This window comes from Loxodonta africana, chromosome 11 (assembly GCF_030014295.1).
Source record: "Loxodonta africana isolate mLoxAfr1 chromosome 11, mLoxAfr1.hap2, whole genome shotgun sequence".
Taxonomy (NCBI): domain Eukaryota; kingdom Metazoa; phylum Chordata; class Mammalia; order Proboscidea; family Elephantidae; genus Loxodonta; species Loxodonta africana.
In genome coordinates this window covers 11,813,547-11,830,092 of record NC_087352.1, presented here as the reverse complement: position 1 = coordinate 11,830,092, position 16,546 = coordinate 11,813,547, and the positions used below count along the sequence as shown (strand labels likewise).

The following is a 16,546-nucleotide window of genomic DNA, read 5'->3' as shown; positions in this document are numbered from 1 at the left end:
CGTTTTACCGTCAGAAAAGGGCTGGAAGTGATGTGCCCCTTCCCGCCATGGTGCCGGGTTAAGCAGCAGGCTGGCCTTCACTAGCATCTGCCCGCTGGATGCAGGGGACCCCTGGAGCCGTGGCGGGTGGCAGAAGGATGTCAGAGACACAGGAAGGAAGGGGCCTGGGGTCCCTTAATCACTGCTGCCGACCTGCCAACCCTCATGTGCAGAGAGGAACCTCTTTGTCAGGACATGGAGACTGTGAAGATTTGGTATAGTGCCTAGGCGAGCGATGAACCAGACCCCCTTAGGCCTTCCACAAAGGCTACCAAAACACACTCAGGGCCAAAAAATAAACCAGTTGCCGTGGAATCGGTTCTAACTCATGGTGACCCTATGTGTGTCAGAGTAGAGCTTCCCTCCAGAGAGTTTTCAAAATTGTGACCTTTTGCAAGCAGGTCACCAGGCCCGTCTTCTGAGGTGCCTCTGGATGGGTTTGAACCGCCAACCTTTCGGTTAGTAGTTGAGTTTCTAACAGACTGCACTACCCAGGGACACCTGTGGCTAAGGCAATGGTAAGCAAATACAAACATGGCCAAGGGGATCCTCTCTGTATCCAACACTCCTGAAAGTCAGAAGCTCCCGGTGAAGTACATTTAGTGCCAGCAAGGGCAGGGATATGCTGGGGACAGGATTGGGGGGACCACACATGGGGCAGGTAGGCCCCCAGCCTCTAGTTTGCCTTGCCTGGAGATGGAGGCAGAGTGCAAGCGGATGGGAGCCCCCAGCCCTGCTACTGAGGGCCAGAAGCCCCGCTGAGGCTTAGGTTCATAGGCAGTGGGTGCTGAGAGACTCCAACCTGGTGAAGGGCTGTGGCTTCTCAGCTCCTTAAGGCAAACCTCACACTTGGGTTCAGGGCAGCCTGGGAGGGGCTCCTCCCTACACCCGCCTCATGGCCATGGTGGCATAGCCTTCCAGGGCCCACAGCCAGGCTGCCAGCCTTTCCCCTGCCGCCCCGGGGGCAGGGCCTGCACTGTGGCCCGGAGGTGGCTGCCCTGTAAGGCTCCCCGACCCCTCCCCTACACTGAGTCTTAACCATGGTTGTCCTGGGGAGCATGAGGACACATGGAGCAAACCAACAGTGGCTTAAGCAGTAACGGTGTTTATATAGACACCAAGAAGGTAGGGGGCAGAGAATTCCCGGGCGTGTCCAGGGCCGAACAAGACCAGGGCTCCCAGTCCGAACTCTGACTCTCCTGGCCTTTCCACTGCCATCTCTATTCCCGTGTGGGCCTCCCAAACAGGAGAGGGTGTGGATGGGAGGCAAAGACCCTCCCCCTCGTGTGGTTTTCATTCTGTAAAGGGTGAAGCCCCTTCCCAGACACACTCTACAGCCGCCGCCGCCCATGGCGTCCCAGGCACAGGCTAGAATAGGGGTGCAGGATGCCACAGTGACCACCTGAACACCATGTGGGCCAGCAGGGAAAGGCTGGGATCTGTTATCACGGCACCACAGGGAATGATCTGAACCTGAGTCATACGAGTCATCCGAGCACCTGGACCCGGAGCTGGAAGATACTTGAGTGCTTCCCCTTGAAGAAAGGGTAGGCATGCACTGGGCTGTGTGAGATGGTTGTTAGAGCCAAGCCGTGTGTCTGTTTGTAGAAAAGGGGTGTGTGCGTGTGTGCAGCCCCTGCGTACATGCCTGCCTGGGCATCCAAGGGAGGGAGTAATGGAAGACGTGGCCTTTGCCCGCCTGCCTCCTGGCTGTCCTCTGGGGAACTACTGGCAAGTAACCCAGCTGGCATCCCCCAACAGGGCTGCTGTGATGGCCCCTGCCCCTGTGCCCAGAAGCCCACAGGCCCCCAGGGTGAGCGCATGGCAGGCAAGTAACCCAGCTGGCGTCCCCCAACAGGGCTGCTGAGACGGCCCCTGCCCCCGTGCCCAGAAGCCCACGGGCCCCCAGGGTGAGCGCACGGCAGGCAAGTAACCCAGCTGGCGTCCCCCAACAGGGCTGCTGTGACGGCCCCTGCCCCTGTGCCCAGAAGCCCACGGGCCCCCAGGGTGAGCGCACGGCAGGCAGGCAGATGGTGAATCCAGCTCTGGTTTATTAGAAAAGGTGTGAACAGAGCTGCACCAAGAGGGGCAGCCCCTCCCCTCTCTGCCCATTCTTACCCTCCACCCCCCACCCCCACTGGTTGTAGTGCCTCTCGGGGGGCACAGCCTCAAGTGGCCTGGGCAGCAGGGTCCCCAGAACCCTGGCTGCTCTCCACCCCAGCTCCCTGATAGATTTATTGCACTTAAGAGAACAAGACACTGATCTCTGCTCCCGTCCCCCCGCCCTGGCCCACCCGGCTGGGGCTCTGTTCTACCAAGTTCCACCACCACCACCACCACCACCGCTCACGCCCTCCCTCCTGCCTGTCCTGGGCCGGTGCCGAGGGGGCTATCCCACCACCACTGAGGACACCTGCCCGAACCGGGCGAGCCTGGTAGGACAGGCCCTCTGGGAAGGGCTGGAGCCCAGCTGTGGCTCGACGGCCTCGCAGCCCTGGCCTCCTCCTTTTCCTCCCATCCACCCCCAGCCCAGAGTCTTCGAGGCTGGACACATAAATAGAAGTGCTTAAGGGGGCCATTCCCTGCGGCTCCTGCACCTTTGTAGTGTTGCTGTGGGGGAGGGGGTCCCTGGAGCGGCCCCCCACCCCTGGCGTCCTGGGCCTCAGGAAGGCTGGGGTGAGGGTGAGCAGATTCTCATGGCTCTGGCCTCAGCTCATCGAAGACCGACCAGAAAAAAAGAACTTGGGGAGAAGAGATGGGAGGAAAGGTCAGAGCTGGTAGGTCGCTGAGCTTGCTCCCTGGTGTCCCAGGGCCCCTGGCCCCTCCCCTCACCTAAAGTGTCACAGTGTCTCCTGTCCAGATTCCTGACTGGCCTCCAGAAGCAGCTCCTCCAGCTCCTTCTCATTCTTGGAGCAGCTCAGCTCTGTGTGGAGAGAATGGGGAAGCTTGTTGAGCAGGTGGGTGGGATGGCAGCCCTGCCCAGCCAAGACAGATCCCCCACCCCCAGGAACAGCTTCCAAGGATCCAGGGAGGCAGTGTGGGGCCCAGGATCAAGTCCCACATGCACCTGCACATTAATGGGCCATGCTTCAGGGGAGAAACCCAGGCGCACCCAAGGGCAGCTGCTGGCCTAGATCACACAGGACACCCAAGCAAGCCCCATCTTGAGCTCAGGACCCCTCCTCGCCCTGCCCCAGGGACACCTCTCACCGTGTTCCAGGCCACAGCCACCTCCCTTGGCCTCAGGCCCAGGGGGCGGTTCCGGGGGCAATGCGAGGGCAAACTCCGGCTTGAGGCCGTTGGGCAGCAGTGGCCCTGACTGAGGCGACTCCGGCTGTGGCTGAGGCTCAGACACCCCTGGGTCCTGCGTGCTGATGACCTCGGCTGGTGGTGGGGCAGGTGAGGCAGGTGGGGAGGGAGGGGTGGGTGGGGAGAGAGGGGCAGGTGGGGCAGGTGGGGCAGGTGGGGCGGGGGGTTCTGCCCTCTCAGGCGGACTCTCCACCCGGGTCACCACAAATACCTTGTGGCCCCGGCCCGGGCTGGACACAGAAATGCGCTGCTCTGTGGGAGAGGAGGGGCCGCCTGGGGGGGTCCTGTCCCCATGGCCCAGGGAGTCCGTGGGGGGCACCAGGACGGGGCAGGGGGCAGAGGGACTCTGATTGCTGTTGGCCTCATCCTGCTTCCTGTCTTCTTCCTCTTCGTCCTCCCCCTCAGAGTCTGAGTCTGAGTCCGGGCTGGGCCCAGGGTCCGGAGCCCCATTCTCCTGTGCCTTAGTGGCAGGCTCCTCCCCAGGGCTGGCGGGCTCTTCCCCAGGCTCCTCCTCGGGCTGTGGCTCAGTGACAGTGATCTCAGGCATGGAGGCTGACAGCTGCAGCCTCTGCTCCTTCTCCTCACGCTCCCGCGCCAGCACGAAGTTGCGCTTGCAGCCGTTCTGGATCTCGGCGAGCAGAGCCTTCTGCGTCTCAATGAAGCTCTTCACCTGTAGTCAGGATGGGCCTGGCTAGGGGTCTCGCTGGCCCCCACATCAGCACCTGGCTTGTCTGATTGCACGGCCCTGGCAGGGCTGCCTGCCCCACCGCACCAACCCCAGGGCCAAAGGGGAGCCCACTCACCGCCTCCTTCTTGGGCTCACGGTCGAGGTCCAGGCGTAGCAGGGAGTGGTTCACCTTGAGGGCCAAGGACAGTGCCATGAGCCCGCCCGTCTTGATCTCGTTCTCCCGCAGGTCCAGTCTCAGGAGGCGGGGGCTCTCGGCGATGAACTCCGCCACTGCCACCGCGCCTGGGAGGGCGACCGCAGGGGCTGGCCATGGGCCCCACGCCCGGCCAGCCGCCCCACAGCCCACCCGCCCTGCCCCCTCACCCTCGCACGTGAGCTTGGTGGAGGCCAGGCCGAGGCGCAGCACGCTGCGGTTGCCGATGAGCCCGTTCTTCAGGTTGCGCACACCCTCATTCCCAATGGGGTTGTGGCCCAGGTTCAGCGTCTCCAGGCTCTGAGTGTGCGGCTAGGGGACCGTGCAGGGGAACCCCATGGTGGAGGAAAGGCCCAGAAGAACAAGTCAGGGAAGAACCAGAAAAAGAGGCCAACATGCTGTTCTTTTTCCTTGGCTGGGCTGAGTCTGGAGCGTGGGGGTTCCTGCCCCTCCGTGGGTCTGGAAAGGTCTGATCCTTTGAGTGTGCTTAAAAAATGTCTCCCAGATTTTCCCCAAGACTGGCCCTGGTCCATGTCCCACAGGTCCAGGCCCTCCGTCTGCCCTGGCTAGGGCTCATCTGGGCTCCATGCTGAGGTCCGGCCTGTGAGGTTGCACCTGGCACCCCTGCATCTCCCTCAGGACTTAGGGTGGTCAGCCCTCACCTGTACCAGTCTTAACCTGGGCGCCAGCTGTGGGTGCACCCTGGGAGTCTCTGTCCTGTCAGCTTGCTTTAAATATGGCATAGTAAAAAGATTTAAAAGTCACTGAAGGCTTCTAGAAATGTTAACTTATTATACAGAACACTTCTACCTTGTGCAAAGCAGTGTATTAGGCTACAGCATTGGATGCAAAAAGACAAAGAAAGGTGATTTTCCCAAAAAACCAGACTTACTGGACTGGTTGAAGACTGGACGACCCCGGGAGACTACTGCCCTAAGATGCTCTTCAAACCCTGAACCGAAACTAACGCCTGATGTCACCTTGTAGCTAAGTAACAAACTGGCTTAAAAAATAATATCCCCCATAAGTACTGTGCTCCTTTAAAACATCTACATGAAGATCGCTCTGCCTGGGATCACAACACAGAGTCCTGGACAGAGCGGGAGAAAAACGGAGAACAAAATACCAAATTTACAAAAAAGACCGGACTTACTGGTTTGATAGGGACTGGAGGAACCCTGGAGACTATGGCCCTAGGACGCTCTTCTGACCTGGAACTGAAGTCATTCTCAGAGGCCACCTCCCAGCCAAACAATAGACAACCCAATAAAATAAACAATAACACCTGAGACAAATGTGTTCCTCAGAACAGTCAATTATACAAGATCAAAAGGGCAACATTTGCCCAATGGCAAAGATAAGAAGCCAGGAAGGGGTAAAGACGAGAGGAAACGAGGAACTCAGGGCGGAAATGGGGAGAGTGCTGACACATCGTGGGGAATGCAACCAATGTCACTGGACGCTTTATGTACAAACTATCCAAGGGACAACTAATTTGCTCTATAAACTTTTACCTAAACCACAATAAAAAAAAAAAAATAGGTTTCAGCTTCACATGTACACGTTTTAAGTTGGTGTGTTCATTCTTAAAAATTAGTAAAAATGCCCTTAAATAATAGGAAATGGCTAGCAGAATTCTACTAAGATATTCTCCATTTGACCTTCATGGGAATACTGACTTTTGTACCTTACGATTTTCTACTGACAAAAGGGACTTCACCTCTATTAACTGTGGAGAAGCCTGATCAGCTCCTTCTTCAGCAGGATACCATCATTGCTTGATGACAATTTTAGGGTTTACTTAAAGGATCCTAACAGGAGTTTCCCTTTCCAGAGCTTGCCGTATCAAGACAGTATACCATATAACCCATTGCCGTCGAGTCAATTCCGACTCATAGAGACCCCACAGGGCAGAGTAGAATGGCCCCACAGGGTATTCAAGGAGCAGCTGGTGGATTCAAACTGGTGATCTTTTGGTTAGCAACCAAGCTCTTAACCACTTCACCACTAAGGCTCCAGCAAAAAAAAAAAAAAATCTTACGGAAGTGAAAATTACTTGCAGAAGGTACACTGTGTATTTTTAATACATTCGTATTCTGAGATCCTAATTTATGATAACAGAAGATGATTTTTCTCTTTTCTTTTTTTGAACCTTAGTGTTAGAGGAGAAACGACGTACCACATTGGCCTTCTGATCACCCAAGGTCAGCATTACTCTGTGTTCCAACCTATAAAATAACTTTAGCATTCCGTGTATGTGCACAAATACCTGAGTTCCATGGTTTTAAGAAATAACCCAAATAAAATAAAATTTACACATGTGAAGGTAAAAAAAAATCATCTATATGAGACCAAACAGTCAACAATTGCTTTAAAACAAAGATGAGAGTGTAAGGGGGCAAACTAAGTGAATGGAAAGGGAACAACCAGAACGGAAACACTGAGAATGTTCACGCATTGGGAAGAATGTAACCAGTGTCACTGAGCGACTTGTGTAGAAATCGTTGAATAGGAACCTAAACTGCCATGTAAACCTTCACTGAAAACACAACGAAATGTTCAAAAAAAACGTTATTTTCCTCAAGAAAAATATGGTGAGAAGTAGAACAAAAGAGCAAACAGGGCTGAAGAGAGAATGTGAACAGCCCCAGAGCCTGCAGGATGAGCAGGGCTGAGATGTGACAGCAGGAAGAGAAATGTTGTCACCGGCACGGGTGCCCAGAAGAGTGGGGGCCGCTGGACCTCCCTCCCTCCCCTGCCCGTTTCCACATACTCACCAGTGTCATGCCCAGGAAGGCCATGCCCGTGTGTGTGAGCTGGTTGTTCCACAGCACCAGGGTTGCCAGCCCCTTCCTCTGCTCCTTGAGGCCCTCACAGATGTAGGCCAGACCTGGGGGAGACCCGTGGTCAGGCCCCACTGGAGGTCTAGGCACTTCCACAGGTCCAGCCTGAAGCTTCTCCAGGGGACACTGGCATGGGAGCGACCGACTGCCTTGAGCACACACTGAGGCACTGCCCCCGCCCCACCCCCCAGGCACTGGCCTGCTACAACCCTGCCTTCGGGCTAGAGCACACACAGCTCCTCTGATCCATGGCTAGGAATGTGTTTTCCCCAGGCGGCCGGACAACGGCCTCCCCACCTGCTTCGGCTCTGGCTCAACCCTCTCCACCTCACGGACTAGCTCTGGTCAGCTAGCCCTCAGGAGCCACCTCGGCTTCCTGTCCATGTCTCTCCCTGCACATACCACACCAGCTGACAGACTCAACAGCTAAGTCACTGAGCATGTGTCTCTTGGCTACAGCAAAGCACCATAGGGACAGAGGTGTGTCTCCCTTAAGGTCGTAAGCCCAGAGCCCAGAGAGGGCCTGGCGCAGAACAGGGGCTCAGCCTGCACCTGCTGCTGCAGGAGTAACAAGCGTGGTCCTGGCCTGGCCTCTGCAGGAGGCACTGGCCTCTCAGGCTCTCCAACTGGATCTTCATACTAAGGCCAGGGGACACTCAAGAGAGCCAGAGCCCACCCACCTGCCCTCAGGGTGACAAGGACCTGTTAACCTGTCCCCCACCCACTTGTTCTCCACAGCTCTTCCCTAAAACATCAACCATCCAAACTTTTCCCACCTCAGGGCCTTTGCACTCGCTGTTCCCTCTGCTGGGATTCTTTTCCTGGGCTTTTCAAATGGCTGGTTCTGTTCTCACCCTCCAGATCTCAACCCAGATGTCCCCTGCTCTGTGGCACCCTCCCCTTCCTGTATCTTAATAGCTCTCTAGCTGACCCTTTATTCCAACAATATTGTTTCCTTTAGCACACTTTTCACAGATTGTAATTATTACCATTATTTGTTCAATTCCTCACCTCTTTTTCCAGGAAGTCCTCCCTGACCCCCAGCCTGGATCAGCCATCCCCTCTAGGTTCCTGTAGCCCCAGCACTGACCACTCTGGGTCATCTCTGTCTGGGGACGGGTCTGTCTCCCCCACTTGACTGTGAGCCCCACTGGGGGGTAGGGCCAGGGCTGTCATGGTCTCCATTGTGTGCCCAGCACCGCCCAGCCCAGGACTGGGCCCAGAGTGGGCACTGGGCAGCTGGTCTTGGGAGGGGGTGGGTGGACTCGCACCCACCTGAGTCTAGGACGTGATTGTTGCGGAGGTCCAGGATCTGCAGGGAGCAGTTGAACTTGAGCAGGTTGCCCAGCTGGGCTGAGTCCTGCAGGCCGTTCAGCTTGTTGTCAGCCAGGTACAGCTCCCGTAGATTCATGTTCATCTTCAGGGCCGTGGCTGCAGGGGGTCAGCGGTGACTGGGCAGGCCACCTCCAGAGGCCCTGCCCAGGGGATCTAGCACCCTCTGCCTGTCCTCCTGGGACTCACCGAGCAGCATGAGGGGCCGCCCCGACAGGCTGGCGTTCTCCAGGTGCAGCACAGCCAGGCTGCTGCGGATGCGCAGGGCGCGGGCCACAAAGGGCGCCGAGTGGTCCAGCAGGGGCGTGTTGCGGGCGTCCAGGTACTGCAGGCAGCTCGTCTGCAGGGGGCAGTGCCAGGTGGGGCCTCGATCAGGCCTGATCCCAGCCCTCCCTGCCCCAGGGGACCTGCCCCCTGGATCCTAGAGGTCAGCAAGGCCACAGGTGTCACCTGGTTTTACAGCTGGGGACATGGCTAGTGAGGGGAAGGCCCCAGGCTGGGGTCTCATGGATGAGAGGCAAGCTGGTGTGACAGGGAGCCCTCCCAGCCAGCCCCATCCTATCTCAGACCTGACATCTCTGAACGTGAAGTGGGGATGGGCACGTGAAGGAGAAGGGAATAAACGCCTTGTAAGCAGAGAAAGGGTGAGGGAAGGCCTGGTAGAACGGGCACCTCTTTTTGGCATGGTTGAGGTGAAGAGAACAGCTTCCATCCCAAATTCACTGCTTCCCACTGGCCCAGAATCCCAAGAGCCCACACCCCGAGGCTCCTGTGTTGGGACCTAAGAGCTGGGTGTCCTGGGATAGCACCCTGACCCCCATGCCCAAGCTGCCCCACGGAAACCAAGAGGTGGGGCGTCCACCTTGCGCATCATGTGGGCAGCTGCCTGCCAGCCACGGGTACCGATGTGCTTGTTGAAGGAGATGTTGAGGTGGGTGGCCGACTCATAGTACTCGATCATGTCAAAGAGGGCTGAGGCACCCTGTGGACAGAGAATATTGTGGGGGGGCTCAGCCTCAGGTTGAAGCTGTCCTGGGGGAGGCGTGTGGCCACAACACAGGGTCCTACAGAAAAAAGGGGACCTGGGGCAGCGGGGGAAGGACAAGTGCAGACAGGGCGTCCTCCCCAGGGGGTGAGGCTGACGGACTGGCGCCTGGGTTCAGCTGCACCTGCAGCACAATGCCACCTGGGCCTCTAAGTCACCAGAACCCACACTCTGCCTTCTCTGCTGAAACCAGTCTGTTTTCTGTCACCTGCCACCCAGGGTGGTCCTGATGGATGTGCTTTGTCTGTGACCAGGCCAGGCCTCCGCTGTCCCTGGGCCCCGGCCTCCCACCATCCAGGACCCCTGCCCAGAGCCTGTGGGCTCTCTCTCTCCCACTGGGCCTCCTGTTTCCCTCTAACCTCAAGCCAAAAACCCCGGGCTTCTGGTGGCTTCTGAGTTTGGGGAGGTGAGAACACCCAGGCCTAAATGGGGCGGGTGCCGCCAGGGCATTTCTCCAGCTTCCCTGCAGGCACTGCTGGCCCCAGTGGAAAGGCTCCCGTGGGCCACACACCTCCCCTACGCCCAACTCTCCACATCTCCATACGTACAGATGCTTCCACCTTTGGAGCAGCCTATGGGGCCCGTCATCTGGCCCGACCCCTGGACCCCCAACACCCCTCCACCCACAGTGATCATTGTGACCATCAAGAGGCCCTGCTCCTGCCCCATCCCCAGGTCTCTGTCCAAGGAGATCCCTCCTCCTGCAAGGTGCCCTCCCCACCTGAACCTCCAGGGGCCAGGAGGCTCAAGGAGCGGGTCTGGGGGGAGGGGCTGCTCACATCTTCATCCAGATTTGTCTGCTCCAGGTCCACGACCTTGAACTGCAGCCTCTTGAAGACCTCCTCCAGGGCCTCGCAGGTCCTATAATCAAGCTTCTCACCTAGGATGAGACAGTGGCCCATGCGTGTCTGTGATACTGAGCAATGGCATGTGTGTGTACGCCTGGGGCTGGCTGAGCAGAAGTGCAGGCTCTGGGCCAAGGCGGAAGGGGGGTTCCTTGGATCCCACCACCTGCCCTGGGCTTGCTGCACCTTGGGGAGGCTCCCTGCCCTGCCCACCACCCAGGGGCCAGCCTCCGTCCAGACACACACCTTTCAGGTCCAGACACTCGATGCGGTGCCCGAGGTCTGTGAACTCCTGGGAGAGAAGAATGGACAGTGGTGAAGGCAGGAAGACCCCCCCCCCCCGCAGAGGCCAGGCTGGACCCCAGCAGTCGGGGAGCCGGGCCTCCCATCCTGGATCTCTGGTACTTCCAAGGTGAAGCAATATCATGGGGTGGGATCATGGGGGCCTAAACAAAGGCCTAGAGGGAGTTCCAACAGCTGGACCCCAGGATGCAGGGCCTCAAGAGAGTGGGTGCAGGGCAAGAGCGTCAACTCCGTGTCACTCCAGCCTAGAGGCCCTTCCTGGCCACAGACGTCTTCCAGTCGCTCCTGGCTCTGCTGCCCCTAAAGGTACCAGGTTCGGTTCTCTAGGTTTCACACACATGAACCCACAGGGCAGGTGCTGCAATGAGCCCCGATGACAGATGAAGAGGCTAGGGTCCAAGCCTGGTCCAAGGTCACTGGCCTAGCAAAGGGCAAGGATGGTCTACTCCGAGGTCTGCCTGGCTACCACACTGAGGGCCTTCTTTTCCTGGATCTGGCAATGGCCCCTTCTGGAGTCCCCCAGAGAATCGCTAACCCGGGTGGGTGCGCAGAGATGGGCAAGCAGGACTGCTCACAGCAGTGCTGAGGGAGGAACGACCCTGGGAACATGCAACCTCGCAACATTCTGCAACAACCCACACAGAGGGGAAGGTATGAGGCAGTGCTTGCCCTGGGTGAGACAAGCACCCTGCAAGTGTGGCAAGACCCTATTTGGATAAAAATGAAAGACTACCCTGGGGTCTGTTCACCTTTGAAGATTAGCCTGTCTACTTGCACAGCATAGAACGGGCCGGAGTGCTAAAATGTCAAGCTGTTAACAACGGGGACTGCTGGGGAGTGGGGCTCCGGGGCGAGGCGGGAAAAGTAGGTTTTGCTTTGTATGTCTGCTCTATTTTAATTTTTGAAAATCAGGGACCATATATTTACTTTTGTAATTAAGAATTTTGAGTATAAACATCGTATGCATGGTTCCTCCCCCGTGGTGTGGACTTTCTTTTGGGGGTGATCAAAAAAAACCAAACCCATTGCCGTCGAGTCAATTCCGACTCATAGCAACCGTGATAGGCAACCTGAATTTCTTACTTTATATAATTCTGTATTGTTTAGATATTTATGAAAGGTAGGTGGTTTGAATCCATCAGCCGCACTCTGCGTGAGAAAGATGCGGCAGTCAGCGTCCATGAAGATTTCAGTCTTGGAAGCCCTATGGGGCAGTTCTACTCTGCCTTACAGGGTCACTACAAGTCAGGACTGATTCAATGGCAACAGGTTTTAGATAACTGTGAAGAGCCCGATTACTTGTGCTACTGAGAAAAAGGATTTTCCAAGCTGTACTACACAGGCCTGATGAGAGCTCCCGCCCTTCACCCTGTCTGGGGGGCCAGGCTGTGGGTGGAGAGGCTCCTGCAGCCCTCTCCCCGCCCAACCCCTTGCCCTGTTCGTTCTACCTGGAGCTGCCGGAGGAGCTTGGGAATCTGCCGGCAGTTCAGCTTCTGGCAGGCCTGCTTGTAGGCGCCGATGACCTCGTCCACGGTCACGTTCTGGGCTGTGGACAGAGGACCCAGGCTGTGACTCTCCGTACCCGAGCCCCTCACAGGCTTCCACCCTGAGCCCCAACTCCTTCCTGCCCCCAAGCCTCTGCCAACACCGCCTTGCCCACCTCAGTACCCCTCATCACCACGCCCCCTCCAACAACGGCTGAGCTCTGTCCTCCCGTCCGGGCCTGGCTGGCCACGGCTGCCCTGGGAAAGGTCTCCCTGGCATCCCCTGACCAAGGCAGCACCCCCCTGCATTGCGACACACTCTCCCAAATTCCTGAGCACCTTCCCACAAACAGGACACAAGAATACATAGCATTCATTTATTTTCTACTTGTGAACTGCCTCCCACGCTGGACTGGGAGCCCCAGGAGGGCAGGACTGGGGCCATCTTGGCCACCGCTGGGTCCCCAGCACCATCTGGCACAGCGCCAAGCCTAGAGCAAGTATTTAATTTTTTTTGGATGTAAGCATGGGTCCTCACTTCCACCCTAGGAAGAAGCACCCTGCCCCAGGCCACATGGCCGGCGAGGGGTGGAGATGGGATCCAGTTCCATCTCAACTGCGCCCCCAAGTGGCCTCTCAGCACAGGCATGTCACTCAAACTTCGACTACCTGCACACCTTTAACGGCCAAACATTCACAGCCGATGGCTACTGAGGGCAGGTCCCCTGACCCAGGGACACAGAAGTAGCCAGTGGTCGGGCCCAGGACATCCCCAGGGTAATGGGCAGTGGCTCACAGAATGAATGAAGGGCTACACCCCAAACCCAACAAGTCCTGGCCCCCTCAGCCTGGAGGCGCAGCCAGCCGTGCACAGATCATCTCCACAGAGGTGAAAGCTGGGCTGTCCCTGTCCACAGCTCAGCCTTTTCTGGACATTTCCTATAAATGCACCAGGAGGCCTTTCCCAGCTAGCTTCTTTCACTGAGCTTAAAATTCTCAGCTCAGTTCCTTTGTATTGCTTAACAGTACCTGGACGATATACCCCACTTTGGCAATCCATTCTCCAGTTGATAGGATTTGTATTGTTTTCAGTTTCTGGCTATTAGAGCCTGGGTTTTAGCCCAGGCGGCCAGAAGAGCAGGAATAAAGGCCCTGAGCGGAAGGGCCAGGGTCAGCTCTGGGTGTTAGGAAGGCCTCCTGGGGCCATCGTGGTGGATAACAGCAGAGTGGACAAGGTGGGACGGGGAAGGCAGCGCTGGTGCAGAGGCCAAGCCTCACCCCGGGCCCAGTGCCAGGACAAGGGGTCCTGGTAGTCCTTCCAGCCTACCCCCACCCTGCTGCCATCCTGCCCAGCCCCTGGGAACTTCCAAGTGAGCGTCTCGGTGCAGACCCCTCCACCAACCATCATCTGGTACACCCCATCTCCTCCGGGGAGAGGACATGGAGGCCCAGGGAGGCCACCAGAAGCCATCTCCCTGGGGCCACGCAGCTGGTCGGGCAGAGTCTGTTTGGCTCCAGGGCTCCTCTCTCCACTGTGCTGGGGGAGGAGGGGCAGGCCCACCCACCAGGTGCTCTGGGAACTGTCAGGCAGGGCTGGAGGGAAGAGGCGGAAGGAGGCCCCAGCCTTCAGCCTCTCCAGAGATCAGGCCCCACATCTTCTTCCTCTCATTTCCTCCTGAGGGGTAGGAGGGTGGGAAATGGGGCCTGGGAGGAGCTGCAGGGGATCAAGAGCCTTCCCAGGTGTCTGCTGTCCCTCCTGTAGCCCAAGAGGGAGTCACTGACGAAGGCCCATGCCCTTGGTGCCCCACCCCCAGCTCCGATGAGGACAGGAACGGGTCAGCCTCAGGGAGTCCAACCAAGCCCATCTGGAGCTGGGGTTCGGGGCCAGGAATTTCACTGACCCTTCAAGGGGTCATGAACTCGAATGGGGAACAATTACTTTTTCCCCACTAATTGAAATTTAGCATCTCCTTCTTATTAACACAGGCAGAGAAAGAGAAGAAAAGCATTAGCAGATCCTGTGACTTTGTCATCAATAGAAATTTCACATCACGCGACAGTTACTGCAGATTTCAAATGCTCACCAGTACGCTGAAAACAGTTCTCTGTACTAGATCTGCTGCTACACCTTGTTATTTCACCTGTCAATAGAAACCCGTTGTCGTGGAGTCGATTCTGACTCACAGCAATCCTATAGGACAGAGTAGAGCTACCCCATAGGGTTTCCGAGGCTGTAATCTTTATGGAAGCGGACTGCCACATCTGTCTCCTGCTGAGTGGCTAGTGGGTCCGAACTGCGGACCTTTCAGTTAGCAGCCGAGCACTTAACCACTGCGCCTCCTTGTGTCAATAAGAGCATGAACGGTAGCATAAAAAGTATTTTTTTAATAATTTTGATTGTTTTAAGTGAAAGTTTACAAATCAAGTCAGTCTCTCACACAAAAACCCATATACACCTTGCTACACACTCCCAATTACTCTCCCCCTAATGAGACAGCCCGCACTCTCCCCTCACTCTCTCTTTTCGCGTCATTTTTGCCAACTTCTAACCCCCTCCACCCTCTCATCTCCCCTCCAGGCAGGAGGTGCCAAGAAAGTCTCAAGTGTCCACCTGATTCAAGAAGCTCACTCCTCACCACTATCCCTCTCCAATCCATTGTCCAGTCCAATCCATGTCTGAAGAGTTGGCTTTGGGAATGGTTCCTGTCCTGGGCCAACAGGTCTGGGGGCTATGACCACCAGGGTCCTTCCAATCTCAGTCAGACCATTAAGTCTGGTCTTATGAGAATTTGGGATCTGCATCCCACAGTAGCACAAAATTTTTAAAAACATTTAGCTAACTGTATTTCAACTGGTATCTACTGTAATCCTATTTTTTTTTTTGGCCTCTAAAACGATCAGTCTCAGAAGGGGCCCACAGGTTTATTGGATGGCCAAAGGGCAAGAACCCCAGCCCTAGATAGACAGACACTTCAAAAGAGGGCCCCTGGGCTCAGGCTGGTCACATGAAACAAGGACAAAGTGGACATGTGGTATACATGGGCTGCTGTTATCATCACTAGTGGGTTGTAGTCAGTCTATAGGACTCATTCACAGTCAACTACTCAAACTGCTATAAGGCCTTCAGGTGTTTATCTCTAACATTCCTTCCTCCACGAAGCCCTCCATGACTGCCCAGGCTGGGGCAGGTAACCCTCTGACTCCCCCATTCCAGCCCTGGCCAGTCTAGGTTCTCACTGCCTAAGGATGGATCTGTCTCCCCCACCACACTGTGAGCCCATGAGGGCAGGCTGAGAGCTGTTTTGGTCACCATCATGTCCCCAGTACTGCCAGCACAGTCAAGACACACAGTAGGTATCAAACCATATCTGTTTCATGGATGGACAGACTGATGGATGAGCTTCCACATGACCCTCAGAGCGCAGCAAGGAGTCGTCACTGCAGGTCTGTGGAACCAGCTGTGACCTCACACTGACCCGGGGCTGCAGGCGGAGCCTCAGGAGCGAGCCCAGGAAAGTTGAGTTGGCCTGCAGCGCCTAAGGCTGGCAAAGGTAAGCAGGGGGTGGCCAGGCTTGGAGAAGAGATGGAGAGAGCATTACAGATGAGACAGGAAGGTCAGAGGGGGAAGGTGGGAGAGTGTTCCTGGGTGGGAAGCACTGGAAAGGGCAATAAGGTCCAAGAGAGGGGCTTGAGTGAAGCAGACATAAGGCAGAGCTATTTAAGGGCTGGTGACATGCTGAGAACTTGGCTGCCTTCCTGGGGTGTCCCTCCTTCCCTGGATCCTAGGTCTGATTTGCTCCATCTTAGGAAGAAGCTAAGGCTCAAGGTCGCTCCACACACAAGTGACTGTGTGAGTGGCAGAGCTGCCTCCTTGCTGGACTGGGAGCTCTGAGAGGGCATGACTGGGGCTGTCTCAGCCACACAGGGCCAGGCACCCTGGGGCCCTCAGCCCTCAGGGACTCAACAGCAGAGAAAGCCACCGCAGTTAGCACCCACCAGCTGGCATCTAGCCTCCTCCACCCACAGGGGAGCTCACTCTCAGCCTCGGCCAGTCCTTACACCTCTGGAGGAAGGGGGGATGCCATCAACAACCTCCCTTGGGCGGGACAGCATCCTGGGATTGGGGATGGAGACCTCTGGGGCCTGCTCTGTGGCAGCCACCACAGCAGTGGGGCGGCCTGCGGAGGTATGTGTATATGTGTTTGTTTTAATTTTATTATGGTAAAACATATAAAAAACCAATTGCCATTTCAACTATTTTTAAGCATACAACTCAGTGACATTAACTGCACTCACCACACTGGGCAACCATCACCACTATTTCCAAAAGTCCCTCAACATCCCAAACAGGAACTCAGTACCCCCGAAGCATTACTGCCCCACGTCCCCTGCCGCCGGCCCGTGGTAACCTCTAATCTACCTTGGCCTCTGTATTGGCCTGTTTGAGATATTTTAGTTAAGTGGG

General features: G+C 56.5%; 1 protein-coding gene across 4 annotated transcripts in view; it reads right to left on the bottom strand.

Moving 5' to 3' along the window:
- Nucleotides 1-2,110: 2,110 nt before the first annotated feature.
- Nucleotides 2,111-16,546, bottom strand: part of PPP1R37 (protein phosphatase 1 regulatory subunit 37) — a 53,797-nt gene continuing 39,361 nt past the window's right edge. Inside the window, exons 3-15 of one of the 4 annotated variants that reach the window (XR_010323342.1) lie at nt 12,046-12,143; nt 10,541-10,586; nt 10,229-10,329; nt 9,267-9,386; nt 8,594-8,744; nt 8,348-8,503; nt 7,007-7,119; nt 4,400-4,541; nt 4,152-4,318; nt 3,560-4,018; nt 3,250-3,423; nt 2,872-2,962; nt 2,113-2,780 (exon numbers count right to left, since the gene is read on the bottom strand). Coding sequence is in view for 3 of the 4 variants with exons in the window: in XM_064293793.1 (XP_064149863.1) it covers nt 2,880-2,962; nt 3,250-4,018; nt 4,152-4,318; nt 4,400-4,541; nt 7,007-7,119; nt 8,348-8,503; nt 8,594-8,744; nt 9,267-9,386; nt 10,229-10,329; nt 10,541-10,586; nt 12,046-12,143 (1,946 nt within the window). In the remaining variant the exon portion in view is untranslated. Of the gene's footprint in view, nt 2,781-2,871; nt 2,963-3,249; nt 4,019-4,151; nt 4,319-4,399; nt 4,542-7,006; nt 7,120-8,347; nt 8,504-8,593; nt 8,745-9,266; nt 9,387-10,228; nt 10,330-10,540; nt 10,587-12,045; nt 12,144-16,546 lie in introns of all 4 variants that reach the window. The other 3 variants (XM_064293793.1, XM_003406450.4, XM_064293795.1) reach the window with 3 other exon arrangements.